The sequence below is a fragment of the Pristis pectinata genome, chromosome 5 (genome assembly GCF_009764475.1).
Source record: "Pristis pectinata isolate sPriPec2 chromosome 5, sPriPec2.1.pri, whole genome shotgun sequence".
Classification (NCBI taxonomy): Eukaryota; Metazoa; Chordata; class Chondrichthyes; order Rhinopristiformes; family Pristidae; genus Pristis; species Pristis pectinata.
The window spans coordinates 55,816,456-55,836,200 of NC_067409.1; the positions used below are offsets into that span (position 1 = coordinate 55,816,456).

Consider the following 19,745-nt stretch of genomic DNA (forward strand, 5'->3'; position numbering starts at 1 on the left):
TTAAAAAGACATATAAACACATCAAAATAATTAAGACGATTAAACCATAGCAAAACAAGGAACAAATATAAGTTACCCTTGCCTTTGCCTCCCATTCTGCAGCTCTAGAACTTACATTGAAATCAGTGGGGTCTCAGATCCTGCATCAGGTCTGAAAAATGTGGCACCATTTATCAATCACCAAGTTCTTGACTCGCAGTGCACGCATGTATGTTTGGTACTTATGTGCATTCAACTGACTGAACAGTTCTCCCACAGAACCATTAGCTAAAACCAGCTATATTTGATCTATAATAGTGTTCAATATTACACTGTCTGATATTGTACAGTTATTACAAAGTAGGGTAACTTCATATCCTCAATCTACCAAAATCACATTGTGACAACAAAGAGTAGAATTGCTCTGTTTGCTATGACAATGAAGAATATAAATGCATACTTCTAGTGTACTTAAGATGCATAATTTGCAGGAATTGGTGCTGAAAATTGAATTCATAAATTTTGAAAACAAAATGCTTAAGTCACTGATAAAGGAACATTTGAGAGGGAATGGGAAAAAGGCTGAAATATCTATTTCTTCATTTCGGGTAGAAACCCTGACGCACTGAGTTCCTCCAGCAGATTGTTCTTTACTATGTGCCTGAGGTTGGCTCTTGGGAGAATAATTGTGTTCCAGCCTCAACTCCCCAAAGAAAAGAAGAGGTCACCTTCATATGGAAGACATTGGGAGTATATGTGAGGACACTTAAGAGGCAGATTCTCTGTTAGTGGCTAAGGTAGGGGTTGGCCCTTTAAAATGCTTCTGACTGGCCTTCACCTTCTGGTAAAATGTTCCTATGTTTGAGACCTACAGCAGTTTTGAATCATTTATTTGTGTCAGAGTATCACATTGCAATGTCAATCGTGCATTGCACTCTGATTAATGTTTTTGTTCAATCCTCAGCTCCTCCAGGTGTAAGCCTTTCATACAAATAGTTGTTTACTGTTTCGTGCTGTAAGGATACAAAATTGGCAGTGATCAATATCCAACCATAAAGCTATTGCGTAGTGCATGAAAACTTCAGAATTTCCAAACACTTTGTTTTGATTATATTGGTCAAGGAACAATTTATATTTAGAACAACTTCCCTGCTCTTCTTTGAATAATATTTTGATATTGTTTACATGCAATTGAAAGGCAGTTAGGTCCTTGGGGCTTAATGTCTTCTTTAGTGGACAGCACGTTTATCAGTGTTATTAATCCCTCACTACCCTACTGAAATGTCAGCTTTGATTGTACACTGAATTGGAACTCTGACACATTAACGTCATGAACTTAGAACCAAGAGTGCTAACAATGGCTAAAAACAAACTCTCAAGCCATTGCCAATTGCATGATTCTTGTGCAGTAAATTGTTCATTATTATCTGATACACGAAGATCGTATATACAACTATTGCAGCAAAAGGATTAGAAAAGGCGTATAATTGCTGTGGTGACATCAACTTTCAAAAATATGAGTCTTCTGTTCCTTACCATCAGCACCCCTTCCAAAATTGAAACAATCTATTTAAAACTAAAAATGAAGAGTCTTTTGAGATAAGCTGAGCTTCCAGATATCTTCAAATGTATGAAACGTCTAAATGTGATAAGTGGAAATATTTTCTGCTCTCCTAAAACAAAGTAAGTGGTAGGAATGCCAATGATCTTGCCATCACCTCATGTGGAGGATCACTTTAGAGGCTGGATCTGCTCTGGACTTGGATGCATAGCCCTACCACCTTTCCAAACTTCGCCAATGATTCAGATAGACATAGAGTACATTAGATTGTGAGCCCAGGTTGCCCATTGCTGCCAGCAGCAGCCAGTTACAGGAACCAGAACAGCTTGAGGTCAAGAGTTATGCAACCCTAGCCATCATTAATAAACATATAGGGTGGCATGGTTACACAGAGGACAACACGGTGGCACAGCAGTGGGTGCTGCTGACTCACAGCTCCAGGAACATGGGTTCAATCCTGACCTCAGCTGCTGCCTGTGTGGAGCTTGCACATTCTCCCTGTGACATTGTGGGTGTCCATCCCCTCATATCTCCTGGATATGTTGGTAGGTAATCCATTGATTACATAAATCATCCCTTGGTATAGATAAGTGACAAAAAGAATCAAAGAGAAATTGATGGGTAATGTGAAGAGAATAAATTTCAGGGCTGCAGAGAAATGATGCAATTTGTTCTTCTGGGAGCTGACTGAATGGCCTCTTATAATAAATAACTAATAACTCTTGTAATAAATACCACTATAATAAATAACTAATCTAGGATGAAGTGAGAATCAGAAAGTAAAGACATTAAATGCTGAAACTGAAATACAAAAAAACTGCTCTCACTTACATTTCTGTGGGAGCTTTTTCCCCTTCCTCACATGGGTAATAATCTGGCAAATCACATGTTGCTCTAGCTGTTGTAAAACCCATCTGATCTTCATTGTAATGTTGTCAAGCTAATGAAAAGTGAATGAATTCTGTGACACCAGGCAATCTGCTCCACCAAACTGCCAACCTAGAAATTACAATTTACCCATCGAGTTTTATCACAATTCAAACATCTGAAGGCATTTAGCACATCAGATTTATTATTTTAATTATTTATTATTCATTATTTATTATTATTCATATTTTTTTTCAGATGGCCCCTATGACTTGATGGTGAAGTCTGAACCTCGATTCAAAATTAGTGAAGGAGTATTTGCTGTTGGCAAAGGAGAACCAGTCTGGTTTAAATGTTCGGCAAATTCTAACCCACCAAATGTCTATTCGTGGTTCCAAAAAGCTAACAATAAGACAACACCCATCCATCATGGGCCAGTATTAAATATCATGTCTGAGAAGGTACCAGAGAAAGCAGATTACATGTGCTGTGTCTACAACAATATCACCGGCAAACGGGATGAAACTCAATTCACACTCATACTCTCTGCGACCGGTATGTACATGCTTGTTGACTGGAACTCATTAACAGCAACTTCTTATAGATAATGTGATTATGGTTCTTTTCAATACGGAGTTAAATTGGCATAAACATAACATGACTTTCAAGTAAATGAAAAGTGGATGAATTCTGTGACAGCAGGCAGGTTGCAAACAAAGGGAATTAAATTGCTTATTGGGTTAATTGTACTTTCAATATGTGATTCTTTTCAGTTGAGAATTGTTCATTGTGGAAGTGATGAATGGTGTAATTATAAGCATTTGCCGTCATTACATTGTGAAAGTGGCAGCAACACCAAGATTTCATTTAATCCCAAAACTTGTGTCAGTATATCAGTCCTCCTTCTGAAATTGTGCCGTTTTACAAACTTTCCTGCTGGAGTTAGGGAAGTCAGTTGAATTAACATGAACATAAGATATTCGTGATTTAGCCTTACCACAAAATACTCATACTTTTTTGCATGAGATTTAAACAGTGTAGCAAGCCAAAACTTTTGTCTACAAACTCTCTAACTCAAAAGAAATCTAAATTTGCACAAATAAACAAATTCAATTATAATGGGCTGAAAATAACTCATTTAAATGATGAAATTATTATGACATTTCATCTTCTGACTTCTAATAGTGCTCTAAAATGTTTAAATGTTTCATTAAATCCTCTGCCTTCTGCTTAAAGGAGCATTTTACAATTATCTTAAATATTTGGACTAAATATTTTATCTTAAATAGACAAAATCATTCAAGGCAGTTGATGTTATAGGACAGAAGTTCCCATTTATCAATTTCCTTTTTCCTGTATTAGTAAAATCCATTTAAAATATTCTGAAGATTTTTGCTTTACACTCAGCACATGCCAGATGCAGGTTAAAAAAATACGCTGGGTGACCTGATGTCAGCCTAGGCACTCTCTGACCGCTGTTCCTCCTTCAGCCTAGCCGGTCCTTCTAAAATACCAGTGACTGTGGTGTGCCTATTAGTGTAGCGCTGAATAACCAAGCTTTACTGTGTTTTCTAATATTAAAAATCTAAGCCGAGCAAATTTTTCCACATCAGTAATACTTTGACCTCTTTTTTTCCTATATCTTTCACAATTCTCTATCCCAGAGGACTGCAGAGACTCACCTGCTTAGTGATTGGGATCAGTGGGATTTCTGATACTAAAGGAATGAAATGATATGGGGGTAAGGAGGGAAAGTGTATGAGATGGCCTAATAGCCATGCCCATGTTAAATGGTGGAGCAGGCTGGAGTATAGCCTGCTCCTCTATTTTTTCTATTGCATTCTAGAAATGAGTTATAAGGAGAGACTGGATAAACTGGGGCTTTCTCCCTGGAGTGTAGGATGTGACCTTATAGAGGTATATAATTCATGAGGGGCATAGATAAGGTGAATGGTCACAGTCTTTTTCCCCAAGGTAGGGGAGTCTAAAACTAGAGGGTATAGATTTAGGGTGAGAGTGGAGAAATTTAAAGGGGACCTAAGGGGCAACTTTTTTACACAGATGGTGGTGGGTATGTGGAACGAGCGGTCAGAGGAAGTATTAGAAGTGAGTACAATTACAATGTTTAACAGACATTTGGATAGGTACATGGATAGGAAAGTTTAGGGGGATGTAGGCTAAACATAGGTATATGGGACTAGCTTAGGTAGGCAACTTGATCGGCATGGACGAGTTGGGCTGAGGGACCTTTCTCCATGCTGTATAACTCTATAACTCCTTCCTTGCTTCCCTTCGTTTAACCTCTTGTCTTGTTTTCTCATATTTACTGGTATGTTTATCATTATTGGTGGGCTTGTGTGCCCTCCTAGAATTTTTTTTTACATTAACTTCAAGCATTCTGGGAAATAAACCAGATGATGTAGACAAACTGGAAGTCAAAGAACATTTGGGAAATGTGGTCCACAGCTTTATCAGCTTCATTATGCAAATTATCAGGTTGAATGAACAGTTCATAATAAACAACTATGAATGTCAGATGGGATTAAAAACTGCATAGTTTTTTTTGTTTAGTTAGATAAAATGCAGTAGAAATTATTAAGTACAAATTGTAAAATGTACACGTTAAATACATTCCTCCAAGTTGTGGGGGACTTGTTGGATAAATAGAGAGATAAGGACAAAAGTTATGTTAAAAAATGCAAAATTATAGGGTAAAAATTCTGAAAATGAAAAATAATCTGAGGAAGCAAGAAGCCACAAGAAAGGCCAAGAAAAAAGTAGAAACGACTGGTAGTTCTTACTTTAGAAAACAGAAGAGATTTCTATTAGCACTTGGAAGTATGAATAAGGAATGAGGTGATCCCTTATGAATGAAAAGACCATTTTGTATTGAGAGTGGGGAAGTTATGGAGATCCTTATGGAGAATATTTTCTTTATTTGTCGAATATGATAAAAGGAGGGCTTCAGGGAGAGCTAAAGTAGTATGAAAGAGTTGCAGCTTGGGAAATTTTAATAGGATATCTTGATTAAAAAAAATGAATATAACCAAAATAGAAAACTCAGTAGTTTCAGAAGAATCATACTAGAAGAGTGAAGAATGTTGAGGAGGTAACAGCAATGGTAATAACCACAATTTCCCAAAATTCTTTAGAAACAAGAGTAGTGGCGGACATATCAAGAGTGGTCAATATCACATGGATGATTAAAAAAGGGGGAAAGGATAAACAAGGAAATTATAGACGTTTGGGCTAAAGTTAAACTAATCTGTAATATTTGTCAAAATTATTGAACGGTCTGTTATAGATGGTGCAGGGACTGGAAACATTTCTAAAAGGCAAGTTAAGCTTCAGTAAATCATTTGTTTTAGAGAGGTCCTCTGAAAGTGAATGCTATATAAGGGGATTGCCAGAAGGCATTTCTTAAGGCTAAGGAGGAACAAGGTTGTGGTGGCTCCCAGGGACCTATGCTGGGACTTCTTATCTTTCATTTATATATAGTTGAGTTTGATTTAGGTAAAAGAGGATTTACATTGAACTAAAGTCATGATTCCAAACTGCAAAGTACTGCAAGCTTTGAGGAAGGGTGTGGGAAAGTGCAGGTTAACATGGAAAATTTTGATGAATGGGAAAATTGGTGGAAGTTCAGTTCAAGGTGGAGGAACGTGAAATTTTCAATTTTAGGAAAAACTGATCTTGAACTTAAATATACCTCATTCAAAATGCTTAGCAGAATGCAGTAAGAGGAAGCTTTGGGCTGCATATGTCTTTGAAGGTGGATGGGAGGTACAAAACTAAGGAGGAAACAAGTGGATGCTAAGTTTCATATTTGGTGTCTTGGATTGAAAAGGAAGGAAGTGATTTTGAATTTATGAATGTTTAGTATTTAATTAATCAATATTAGACTAGTGTATGTATTTCTATGCAGCCAGTTAGAGGAAGAATAATGGTTATGGACTCAATTTGTTAACAAGCATTGATGGCTAACCAGTGGTTCTGTAGAAGCTGTAAGGTGCAGGTCAAACATGTGCCTTATGTTTACATCTGAGCAGTGCAGCACAGAAGTATGGAACACACTGGAGGTCAGATGCCAGCCCACCTGACTTCTTGCTGTGCCTCTGGAATCCTGTAACGGGTCTGTAATGTACTGAGATGGGTGGTCCTCAGCATTATGCAACCATCTCTAAAATGGCCCCATTCATTTAAAAAGGGTCAACATCCTGGAAGAGAATGTGAATGATATTAAGGTAATTCAAGAATAGTTAGAGACTTCAATACTTAACTTGTCAATTATTTAAATACATTTCAATAGTTTCTAAGCATCGCTGATCAGAAACATTTAGAAAGGGTTATAAAAACCTTTGAAACCATAAGCCATCAAGTTGTCAGGGCAACCTGGGGGCAGGGCCTTGAGTTCAGATGCCTGAGGCCTGACTAACCACCAACACTTGTTAACAGTATTTTGTCCATAACCATTATTTTTCCTATAATTGGATGCATAGAAATACATACACTAATATTAGATTCTGGCTCACAGGATGACAAGGCCTTGGGGATGTTGGGAGCCACATGGTTACTAAAGGCAAATACATTGGTAGGATTCTCTGGGAAGTAAATGCAAGGCACAGACAGACTGAGTATGATCTTTTTTTGAAGTTCACAGGAATAATTGAAATTGTGGCAAATATTTTGAAGTTTTCTCATTGAGGGAGACAACTTTAAGGGAAGACCCAAAAAAGAAAATTGTGAAGGATTTTAGTGGGTGAACTTTGACAGACTGTTTCTGCCAGCTGGCCAATCAGATAGAAAACTGTCACTAAAACAATAGAGGATGAAATTAGAAGAATTATTTCAAGCAGTTCAGTGGGATATAGGATACAAATAGCAATTGAGGTGGAGTCTTAGAAAGAAACTCAATAAATAGTTCAAAATGAACAATATAGTAAGACATATGGAAACGGCAGCAGCATATAAATTGAAAACACATTGCCCAGAAAATCTGGCTGGAGCAGTATTGAATACTGGTGGTATGAGCACAATACAATGCAAATGGAGTGGCATGTACTGTGCTTTACATAGCTAGTGTTATGATAGCAGATGATGTATTGCCAAGATGTTATGAACTGCATCACAGCTGTACCTGATGTTATCCCCACTCAAAAACAGTGGCTAGTGAATACTGCACAGATGAGAGATTTTCTCTTTTTCTTCCAGAATTGCTCCTACCATCAGTCTGATTTAGACAAGGATTTAGGGACATGAGATAATCATTATCTTTATGACTCAATCATTCTGTTTGCAAACCCACTCAATCATTGGATATGTTTCTTTTAACATTGATGAATAAAGAGAATATTGGGAAATGGCCAACATATCAAACTGTGCACCTATTGCATATGATGATGAAACATGGCTATTTTGATTTTTTCAGAAGTTTCCATTAATTTGACTAATTATTATTTCAATTTGATCAAGGTTGTCAAAGTTGTATAAAGTAATCAATTAGAAGAAACAATATTGCAGACTCATTGGGTTCACAGTATATACAGTATCTGGTACTCTGCAAGGCTGTACTGTATAAATTGACTACCAGCAATGAATGTGCAGGTCTTTTTACACTTTTATATTATGCTTTTATCAAGTCTTCACATTGCAGGACAGGTGTATTGTAAGAATGTAAATAAAGACAGCAGCTGCTCAATGTTAGTAATGTTTTACCGTAATCAGTGCAGACAGGATCACCATGGTGATATCTGCTTTACTCAATAATATTGCACCAACACAGCTTAAAACCGAGCCAAAGAGTTCTGTACAAAATAGTCATTGTGACCGTTTGGAAAATGAAAATAAAATTTATCTAATTGTTGCTAACCAAGAGTTTTCCATTGGGTGTCACACGATTTGGCCATGGTAAGAATGTAGATCTGCTAAATACAGATCTCATTTCAGTTTACTAAACACCAGGTAATATTTTCTCTCCTAATATATGATGTAGTTCTATTTAATGAAACCAGAGGAAGATAAAGTGAAGACAGTATTGAATCTAAATGGTTTAATCACAGATCATGACAACCATCTCCAAACATTTACCACTATATTTGTAAGATATTTATAAAAATATATCTTACACACAACACAGATTTGCTTTGTATAGTTTATTGGTGTAGGCAATGTGAATCTACATCATTGTCAATTTAGATGAAACAAAACATGACATCTAAACTTTCAGAGTCAGAACTCATGGTGAATTTTGGAATTTCAGCATCATAATTTTCAGTAATACTGTTATTTTTGTAAACTTCAAAAGCCAAATATTTTCATAGATTTGTGATTAACCAAACTCTTTTTCAGGACCTTTACCATGTTGACATCTGTAGTGAATCCTGAGGCAGCCCACTGACTGATAGGCACAAAAGGAATACAGGTTTCAGCCAGTGACAATTGCTAAATAGAATCGGAATGGTGCACTAATCGTTACATCCAGTTATTTTTGGTTTTGTCACACTGTACATACAGCTGGAGTAGAGATATCACAACTTCAACTCCCTCTGTGTTGTTAACGAATGAATTACAAAGTATGATAGAACCAGTGAAGAAGGGCATAAAGCCTGGAGCAGCTGTGTTAAAATTGACAGCTTTCCCTGCTAAGTTTCCAAATGCATATTGTTGTGTAAATGTAAACCCTTGTGTGGAAGTTTACCAAGAAGTTGGAATTTGTGGACTAATACATCAAAGGAATTCACCTTCAAAGCAAAATGGGGTATTGTTGGAATTTCTTTCCTATCAGGTTGCCACATTACAAAAAGGATGTGGAGGCTTTGGAGAGGGTGCAGAAAATGTTCGCCAGGATGTTGCCTGGATTGGAGTATATTAGCTATAAGGAGAGGTTGGACAAACTTGGATTGTTTCCTCTGGAGTATTGGAGGCTGAGGGGTGACCTGCTAGAAGTATATAAAGTTATGAGAGGCATAGATAGGATAGATGGTCGGAGTCTTTTTTCCAGAATAGAAATGTCAAATACTAGAGGACATAGGTTTAAGATGAGAGGGGGATAGTTTAAAGGAGATTTGTGAGGCAAGTTTTTTTTACATAGAGAGTGGTAGATGCCTTGACTGCACTGCCAGGGAAATGGTAGAAGCAGATACAAAAGCAATGTTTAAGAAGCATTTAGACAGACACATGAACAGGCATGGAATAGAGGGATTATTGACCTCATGCAGGCAGATAGGACTAGTTTAGATTGGCATCATGGGCAGTGCAGACATCATGGGCTGAAGGGCCTGTTCCTGTTCTGTAATGTTTGACATTATATGTTGATGATCTGTTGTTAAGATTGGAGAACATGAATTTTTGGAATTATTCTTTTATAGGAAGATCATTAATCATATAGAAGGATGCATCATCCTATTCCGTGTTAAAATGGAAATGTCAGCATTTTCTCTCCATGAGCTATTTTAATATAAACAATAGGCTTGAATGTGAATTTGGGAACACAGCTTTATATTTAAATTTACTTTTTCACCAAAGTTAAACAACGTTCAGGCATTCTGAAATCACACCTAGCACCTGCCACAACCTAAACCAACAATTGCTAAAAACTTAAGTCCAAATTGGCCAAAAAACTGTGGCTCTGCCCAATCCCAGTCTTCCAAGTTAATGCAGCAATGTAATTCGTCATCTCCATTAAAACTTGTGTGCTGCTGTGGCAATAATACATTACGCTAACTCTTCTGATTGTGTGATTAATAGGTCAAGAAAGGCAGAAACAAAAAGGAAGTTCCCTACACTCATTGGTTATAATTGTTGGATTGTCATTGACCCTGATTGTCTGTATACTTCTTTACTTTCTTCTGAGAAGATACTTTCCTCGAAAAGGTACGTTGGCACCAAATAAAACTCAATTTTTTTTGTGGGTTTTGTTCTTAATTTTCACTTACTTGAGACCTAAGAGCAATGAAAATAATTTCTGTATTGCTCATGACATTACTTTTACCTTTCATTCAGTAACATTAACTGAAGTTCAGCAAGGAAGTTCTTCTACTTAAAAATATTAAAACAATTAAAAATTAATCATTTACTACATTGTTGTCATACCAATAACATTCATTTTTAGAGCATATTTAATAAAGTAAAATGTTACAAATCACTTTGTTGAGACTATTATTGAACAACAAGGAGAAATTAATTTGGGGATTCGACTAAAGGGAGGTTTGAGAAGAATTTTGAAATTAGTAGGGAGATAAAAATAATGCAGAAATTTATTGATGGAATTTAATATGAAACCAGAGGTGAAGTAAGTGGAATGATGCAAGTGAAAATAGAGTTTGCTTATCCGACCAGAGGAGATCACAAATACAATGGACCAGGTTGCACTGCATCCAAACTAATGCCTGTTCTCATTCCCCATGCTAATGTTATGGCTGTTCTTGCCCACAACAACCAGACATCAAGCAGCTGAATCTTAATATTCAGTGACATTTAAAAACAGTTTAAGCAATTAAAAATGATAAAAATTTAGTTTATTTGTAATGAAAATAAACTACTGTTAATTAACTAAACACTTAAATACAAAATGAAATAAAGCAAAATAGAGTCATAGAGCCAAGAAGTTGTACATCACAGAAACAGATCCTTCAACCCACCACTTCAATGCCAACCTTTTGTCCATCTACACTAATCCCATTTGCCCTCATTAGGTCTGAATCCTTTTATGCCTTGCCAATTTAAGTGCCTGTCTAAATGTCGCTTAAACATGGTGATTGTATCTGATTTCACCATCTTCTCTGGCAATGAGTTCCAGGTATCAATCACCTTCCATATAAAAGACTTTCTGCTCAAATCCTCTTTAAAACTCCTCCCTTTCAACTTTTTGATATCCCAACCATGAGAAAAAAGATTCTGACTATCTACTCTATCTATCCCCCTTATAATTTAATATATCCCTATCAGGTCATCCCTCAGCCTCCTTCACTCCAGGAACCCAGCCTATCCAATCTCTCCCCATTACTAATCCTCCAATCCAGGCAATGCTCTGGTGAATCTACTCTGCATTATCTCCAGTGCAACCACATCCTTCTTGTAGTGGGGCAACCAGAACCGCACACAATACTCCAAAAGAAGTCTAACCAGCTTCTATGTCTTTGTGAAAGGTGAATGGGTTATCACTGTGTAATTGTGTATACTTAGAATATGATTGTGTGGTAAGTCTATGCAGCAGAGCCTAGTTTCCAAATAAGTTGGATTTCCTTGCCATTGGACTAATGCTTCCCTCTGTCAAAACCCTGTGGTTGTTGGTGTGCAACAGTTATCCCACATTAACAGAAATCATGCACAGCCCCCCTTCCGCTCCTCAGTGGAAGCAACACTACCCCGATCCTGAGAACCTGCCTATGATGAAGATATGCAGGTGCTGGAACCACTGCCATTGATGCAAATTCTAGTAGCGGCAAAGTGAAGCTCTATTATCTTCAGCTTCCTTCACTGCAATTCCAGCACTTACTTGGTATTTGTTGTTTCTGATTGTGTGTGGTTTTGAATGTATTTATACTTGTAGCATGTTTTGATAAATATGCCTTCGTTTGTCTCTTTCTCTTGTAGTCATCAAGAAGGAGCTGTACCACAGGTAGAATAATCTATTCTTAAAATATCTTAACTTGCATTTTTATACCTTGGATTTTCCTAAGGTTTTACATTTTATTCTTCTCGTGGAGAATATCTTAAAACTGTATATCAATGAAGTTCAAATCAGTTGGGTAATTGATAAATAATTTATTGCTAGATTGGGAGCTTCACTGAAAATATTTCATTCCATCTAGTCCTTCCCCAAGATATAACATGCCAACTATTCTAAAATACTTCTATAAGCACACTGCTTGTGATTTTGGGCCTCTTTTAATTTCTTTTATACTTATTCAGCTTTGCTCTATTCTCTATCTTATCTCTTCACCACTGTAAGCCATTTCCTTTCTTCTATTGCTTTCCAAATATTCACTTTCCTTCTCCCCTTCTGCTGCCTTAGCTCTAACTCCAGTCAAAAGTGAGCCCGTTGTCCATTGTGACAAACCTGGACGTTGTTTTTCTTTTGTTTTCTGCCCTGTCCAAGCTCATCACATTCTGTCCATCTTCTTCAACCACATCCCTCATTAAATTCCTGACAACTCATTCACCTTCCTGGGAACACCCTAGAAAAGAATAACAGGATTGAGTAGAGTCAGCATGGATTTATGAACGGGAAGTCAAGTTTGATTAATATGTTGGAGTTCTTTGTGGCTGTACTTAGATTTTCAGGAGGGTTTCAATAAGGTCCCACACAAGAAATTAGTCAGCAAGGTTAGGGCACAAGGAATTGGGTTAATATACAGACATATATTGAAAATTGATTATCAGACAACAAACAAAGAGTGGGAATAAATGAATCCTACTCACTTTGGCAGGCTATGACTACCTGGGAACCACAGGGCTTGGGCCCCAGCTAGTCACAATCTACATCAATGAGTTGGCTGAAGAGACCAATTGTCATATTTCTAGATTTGTTGATTACACAAAACTAGGTGGAACTGTGAATAGTGAGGAGGATGTAACGAGGTTTCAGGGGAGATGGATAAACTGAATGAGTGGGTGAGGAATAGCAGATGGGATATACTGTGAAAAACTGTGAAGTCATCCACTTTGGTGGACAAAACAGAAAAGCAACATCCTTTTTACATTGTGAAAGACCGGATAACATTGTTGTTCAAAAGGATCTAGGGGTTGTTCGTGCACAATTCACTCAAAGCCACCATGTAGGTGCAGTAATCAATTAGGAAGGCAAATGGTGTATTGGCCTTTATTTTGAGAGGATTTAAATACAAGAATGTCCCACTGCAATTATATAGGGCTCTGGTGAGATCACACCTGGAAAATTGGGTACAGTTTGGTTCCCTGTCTGAAGAAAGGATATGCCTGCTATAGGGGAAGTGTAACAAAGATTCACCAGACTGGTTCCTGGGATGGTGGGTTTGACATAAAAGGAGTGGTTGAGTAAACTAGTCCTGTAATCTCGAAAGATTAGAAGAATAAGTGATTTCATTGAAATTTACAGATTTCTTACAAGGTTCAATAAGGAAGATGCAAGGAGAATCTCTCTCCTGGTTGGCCAGCTAGAATCACTCTTAAAATATGCAGACTGAGATACGGAGAAATTTCTTCAGTCAGAGAGCTGTGGGGGCTCTATCATTGTGTTGATTCAAAATAGAGGTCAATAGATTTTTGGACATTAATGGAATCAAGGGATATGGAGAAAGTGCTGGAAAATGGAGCTGAGCTGGAAGATCAGCCATGATCTTGATGACAGGTGGAGAAAGTGCAAAGGGCCAGATGTTTACTCCTGCTCCCATTTCTTATGTTTTTGTGCTACACATAGTCTGATGCCTATACTGACCCACTGCCCCACAGAAACATTTTACCTTTACTAATAGTCCTTAATCTCCAATTTCCTTTGCTCATTAAAGTTAGTGAATGCAATGTCATCTCCCAGTTCCATGTCCTTCTTTCTTGAAACTATCTGTTTGAATTCCACCAATCCAGTTTCTATCTCTCCCACAGCCCTAAAACATCTCTAAGCAAAGTCTTGAATGATATTGTGATGGTCCTCAACAATTCTCCAATTTTTAGTATGGGTGATCATGCCTCTCTGCTGTTCTGCTCTGAAGATGATCCATGTTAAGTTTCCAGTATTACCTATCTGATCACAGCCAGAGTTTCTTTCACAATGGCTCCTAGTTCTCTGCTCACACTTTCACCTTGGTCTTCTTTTCTGCCTCATCCATATGGTGCACCTTGGAAACATCATCTACAATTGCTTATTAAGCTTCCATAAACTGATGACATACATCTGTCACAATCCACCACTACTCTAAAACACAGCAAGTAATGAGGGTTAAAGAACAATGCTAAGAGTAGCTTAAAATAGCTTCTATTTATTATCTATATTTTTTTTAACTAAGACTTTTTAAAGCAAGTCAGAATCAGAATAAATTGGAAGTTGGTATACAAATTGTAATTGCTCATGAGGGGACTACTCTGTAAAAGCTAATGGCTGTTAATGAAGCTCTTGGTAAATGAATTTCTTTCCTAATCTAACTGACTGAATTAAACTTGTTTTCAATATGTTGTAGGTCGCCAACAGATTACATACGAGCACACCAAGTGTCAGGTAATACTCAGAATAAAGTGACATTTAAAATTTGGATATAATTATGCAAGTGAAAACAACTAAAAATATTGTATTTTGTACATAAAATTCCAAGTGTAGATTATCTAATATCAAACATGCACCTGATTACTTTACCATACTGATGGGCACTGCAATCCTTTAGTCTAGACACAGATTCACTAACACTAAACAGTGAAATATACAATAAAGGATAAGATTGTGACAGAAAGGAGAATCTTGTGCGCAGTTTTGGGCCCCACATCTTAGGAAGGATGTGCTGACGTTGGAGAGGGTTCAGAGGAGATTTACGAGAATGATTCCGGGAATGAAAGGGCTTACGTATGATGAGCGTTTGTCGGCTCTTGGACTGTACTCACTGGAGTACAGAAGGATGAGAGGGGACCTCGTAGTGACATTTAAAATGTTGACAGGAAAGGATAGAGTAGATGTGGCTAGGCTGTTTCCCTTGGTGGGCGAGTCCAGGACCAGAGGGCACAATCTTAGAATTAGAGGGTACAGTTTCAAGACAGAGATGAGGAGAAATTTCTTTACCCAGAGGGTGGTGAAATTGTGGAACTCCTTGCCACGCACAGCAGTGGAGGCCAGATCAGTGGGGGTGTTCAAGGAGGAGATAGACAGATATCTAAATAGTCAGGGTATCAAGGGATATGGGGATAAGGCTGGAAATGGGATTAGAATAATTTTTTTTTCCCACCCCATTTCTTTTTCCCTTTTCCTTGGAGCAGACTCGATGGGCCAAATGGCCTGCTTCTGCTCCCTTGTCTTGTGATCTATTAGAACTACTTTTAGTGAATCAGTGAATGACAAGAGCAGATTTTCAAAAAAAATAACAATTTTGAAGGATTTTGCTAAAGTTAAGAGATAAAGAACAAAGTTCAGATAGTTAACATGCATTGCTTGCGCTGTCTGAACATCAAAGAGGTTTTTGCAATGTGCAGTGCTTGCTATATGCCATGTTGGTGAGTGCATCGGTGAAAATCCACAGGAAATGTCCAAAGCAAATCATGACAATAACCCGTCAGTGTTGCCATTTTGAAACACAAACATCCAGTTAATTCTCTTCCTGAAGATGCACATTTGAAGATATACTCAGAAATAAACACTAAATATTGAATTCAACAATTTTAGATAATTGGTCTTTCCCATTTCTGTCAGAATAGGCCAGTTCTGATGTAACTGGTAACATTAACACAGTCTCAACAATCTCTTTCATTTCAGATTTCCAGCATCTATTGTATTCTGACTCTCACAGTTCCAGAATTATTGGTTAATGCTTCTTTCTCTTCCATCCTCACTCACCTCCCTCTTTTTACATCTTCTCCAGGCTAATCAGCCGTGTATAACAAACCTGTGCTTCCATCTCTCTGATGGCACCAAAAGCATATACATCATTTGGATGCCCTTGGTTTCCACCTAATACAAACATTACCTTTGTTCTTTCCATTCTTCCTCCTCATCTGCAATTTAAAATACGCTTATTTTCTCACCTTCCCAGTTCTGGTGAAAGAACATTAAACTAATACACTTAATAGGTTATCTATTTCTTTCTCCACAGATGCTGCCTATCCTGCTAGGTACCTCCAGTATTCTCTGCTTTTATATTAAAATAAAACTGTTTTTGTTTGACTGGGAAGACAATGATTAACATTCTTCAGAAGAGAACGATTAGGAAAGAAATTTTATGCAAAAAAAACAATTAGTGCATGGAATCCTTAATTGAAGAAATAATTGGAGCAGAGACTTATTTTTAGATATTTATTTGGATCTACAAGAATATGAAGATATAACTGACAATAAGATTTAGTTTAGTACATAACCAGCAATGACACATTGATCAAGTGGTTCCTTTCAGTACCACAAACTTCATTGTTAAGGAAAATCAATTTTGAACTGTCTGGTCTTGTTAATAGCTGCAGTGGAAACATCATTCAAACTCCAGTTGAATTGAACCATAATTTAGATTTTTTTTCTTTTTAATTGACTTTACGGGAATAGCATTGTAAATCTTGTATGCATTCTAAACACATGCTGGACATGGTGCTATCAATTAGGCAAATGCAGTGGATTATAAAAACCAAAGTAAGTTCAATTCGCAGTATAGTAAGAGGCTTGATAATTGTAATTAAAGATGTTGGCAATCTTACAGCCTACTTACAAGGCAAATTGCATTCAAGTCGATGCACATTCATTACTAGTATTAACTTAGAAACACAGGAGCAGGAGTAGGCCATTCAGCCCTTTGAGTCTGCTCTACCATTTATGTCTGGTCCTCCATCTCAATTCCATAATTCCATCCACTCCCCGTACCCCATAATGCTTTTTGTGTTGAGAAAACTATCTAACTTTGTCTTAAATATATTCAGTGTTGACCTGCACAGCCTTTTGCATTAGAGAATTCCATGGGGTCAGTACCCTCTCAGTCAAGACATTTCTCCATATGTCTGTCTTACTGCATTTTCTGAGGCTGGACCCCTGGTTTCAGATCTCCGAGCCAATCCATATGATCCAGTGAAAATGTAACAACACAATAGCCTAGCATTTGCAATAATAATAATAAGCAAAATGAACAGAGCTCACTGCTAACATGGAGTGAACCTTGCTATATCTTTTGGAGTCTATACTTGTGCAGTTAATCACAGGAATCTGGTAATTGCTCTCTGGCTCACCCTGCCCCTGCATGAGCTTCACTCTGCCAGAACCTTTCATACCCCCAGAACTGAAGTCAATGAAAAGGGTGTGAAATTGTTGTATTTTCCCACTAATTATCAATGAAACAAGCATGAAAATGTTAAAGATTGTGCATTCAGCAGTAAGTGAATTTTTAACATTGTGTTGTCCTAATTACTGTCAAACAACCTCCATGACTCTGAATATTTACTTATACGGATGTGAAATCCTTAAGAATTAATTCATTATTGAATTTTTTGATTTTTTTTATTACCTGTCTCTTTCCCATCTCTCAATCCCTTTTTTTAATCTCGATTTTATTTTCTGTACATACTCTTACAATTAATAATATATTTTAACTTACATTTCTTAGTTTGGACAAAGTGGCACAATGAAGATTCTTCAATCTGATTGGATAAGAGCTGCCTGTTAGTTACCCAGCTACACACTACAGATCACCTGGAGAGGGCAACACACTGGATCAGATCCCGAACGACAGCAGGTTTTCCACCCAAATATGATAGTCCACACCTCCAAAATTAGTTGCCATTGAGTGTTTCCGCTACTTTGGTTCATCTACCAGCTTTTGAAAGAGCTCTAAAAGTTAGGATAATTTTAGGTGCCAGAGCACCAAACATTCTTGGAGGATCTTAAATATTGAAACATATTTAATTTCACAGGAATGTACTACAGTACAATCTTTTAAAGTCATTTCTATTTTAAAATAAGGTTATCAGACTTGGTAGATATGACTGATTAAAAATTATTAGTTTAAACCCATTGGCAACTCCATTTATAAAATTGCATCTCTTAAATATATCAAGAATTATTTTTAATGCAAAAAATGTCCTATGATGTTTTCTGATTGTACTTGTTCATGAAAGAATTTACTTTCAGCAGTATGTAAATTCATTTCAGCAGAAATGTGAGCAAAATATTCAGTTCAGAGAATGTGCAATTTTAATGCATTTTGCATGAGGATTGCCAATTCCACTCAAAGCATAAACTCTATCCTGGGATATTCTTCCTGAGAAAGCTTACTGATACAAAGTTCTTAACAAGAGTAATGAGTAGTAAGTCCTTTCATATCTATAAAGAATTATTTGCTTTGACTGAAAACCTCTCAGGAATTACTATCTTTAATAAAACATTAAACAAGGTTCTTTTAACATTCTATTGAACCCACTATTTCACGAATAAGTCTTCTACTTCTTCTTCTTGGGCAGTTCTTTGGGATCAGGAATGACTTTCTTCCAATACAGCTCTGGGATGACTGATAAATTGTATTCTGGATCCGTAGATTCTCCCATAGGTGGGACAGGTGGAGCTTGATAAGGTGGGTGGCTGAGTTGATAAGGTTACTGCAGTCTCCTTCTGCTGCTCCAAGTGCTTGGTGCTTTCTTGGGTACTTCTTCACCACTTTCAGCAATTTGGGGCCAGGGATTCCTATGGCTCAGTCAACTCAGGTCAAGACAAGTTTATTGTTATGTGCACAAATATGGTGATGTACAAGTGCAATGAAAAACTTGCTTGCAGCCTTATCACAAACACGTAGGTTAAGACAACACACAGAACATAAGTTATATAAATTGTACAAGACTCTGAAGAAAACAAAAAAGACAGTACAAAACAATTCATTTGTGGAAAAAAAACAATCAGAGACAAGCTTATGGTAGTGCAAGAGGTGGTCTATAGTGTTCCATTGCTGAGGTAGGGTTAGGGTGGTACAGGTCGGTTCAAGAACCTGATGGTTGTAGGAAGGTAGCTGGTGGTGTGGGGCTTTAGGCTTCTGTCCTTCTCTGTGAAGTTTTGAGGATGTATTTGAAACATTTTGTCTGTCCCAGTAATCTCTTGCTATGACAGAACTCAGAGTAGAATGCTTAGTTTGGGAACCTGATGTTGGGCTTGTGGACAATGTGGCCTGCACATGGGAGCTGGTTGATCATGAGCAGAGCCTCAATGCTGGCAAAGGGATGCATCATCAAAGTAGGGTTATTAGGTTATCACTGCTCTCAATGTTGCTGAATATGGCTTAGGTAACACTTGTACTTTGTTCCTGCACTGCAGCAGTCACCAAAGTCATTTACCAGTTTTTCCACAGATCAGACATGGACCACTTTACAAAACTCCAAGGAAACGGAGAAAAATGTACCCAACTTATCTCAACAGCTATCTTTGTGTGGCTGCATCAATGGAACTCAAAGTCATGGATGGCTCAAGGTTGGAGCAGAACTCCCCTTTGGATTCTTCCACATTCTGATCACAGGGCAAATGAAGGGCTAACCACTAAAACAAGTTAATGGTAGTGCTTGACACCCAAAGCAGCATAGGCAGCTCCACCCAATACTGTTTGTAAATTACACTGAAGTAAATTTGTAAGGGAACTTTGTTTCACTGTTGCTCTTGATGGGCAAAATGCACACTGTAACTCTGAGAGTAGCTGTTTGACCACTGGGACGA

At 37.4% G+C, this 19,745-nt stretch overlaps 1 protein-coding gene across 1 annotated transcript in view; it reads left to right on the plus strand.

Annotated features, from left to right (window-relative positions):
• The window catches only part of hepacam2 (HEPACAM family member 2), a 54,352-nt gene that overhangs the window by 23,836 nt on the left and 10,771 nt on the right, over positions 1–19,745 (plus strand). The window contains exons 4-6 of the mRNA XM_052016924.1: positions 2,666–2,962; positions 12,838–12,980; positions 14,560–14,597. Coding sequence (XP_051872884.1) covers positions 2,666–2,962; positions 12,838–12,980; positions 14,560–14,597 — 478 coding nt within the window. The remainder of the gene's footprint in view (positions 1–2,665; positions 2,963–12,837; positions 12,981–14,559; positions 14,598–19,745) is intronic.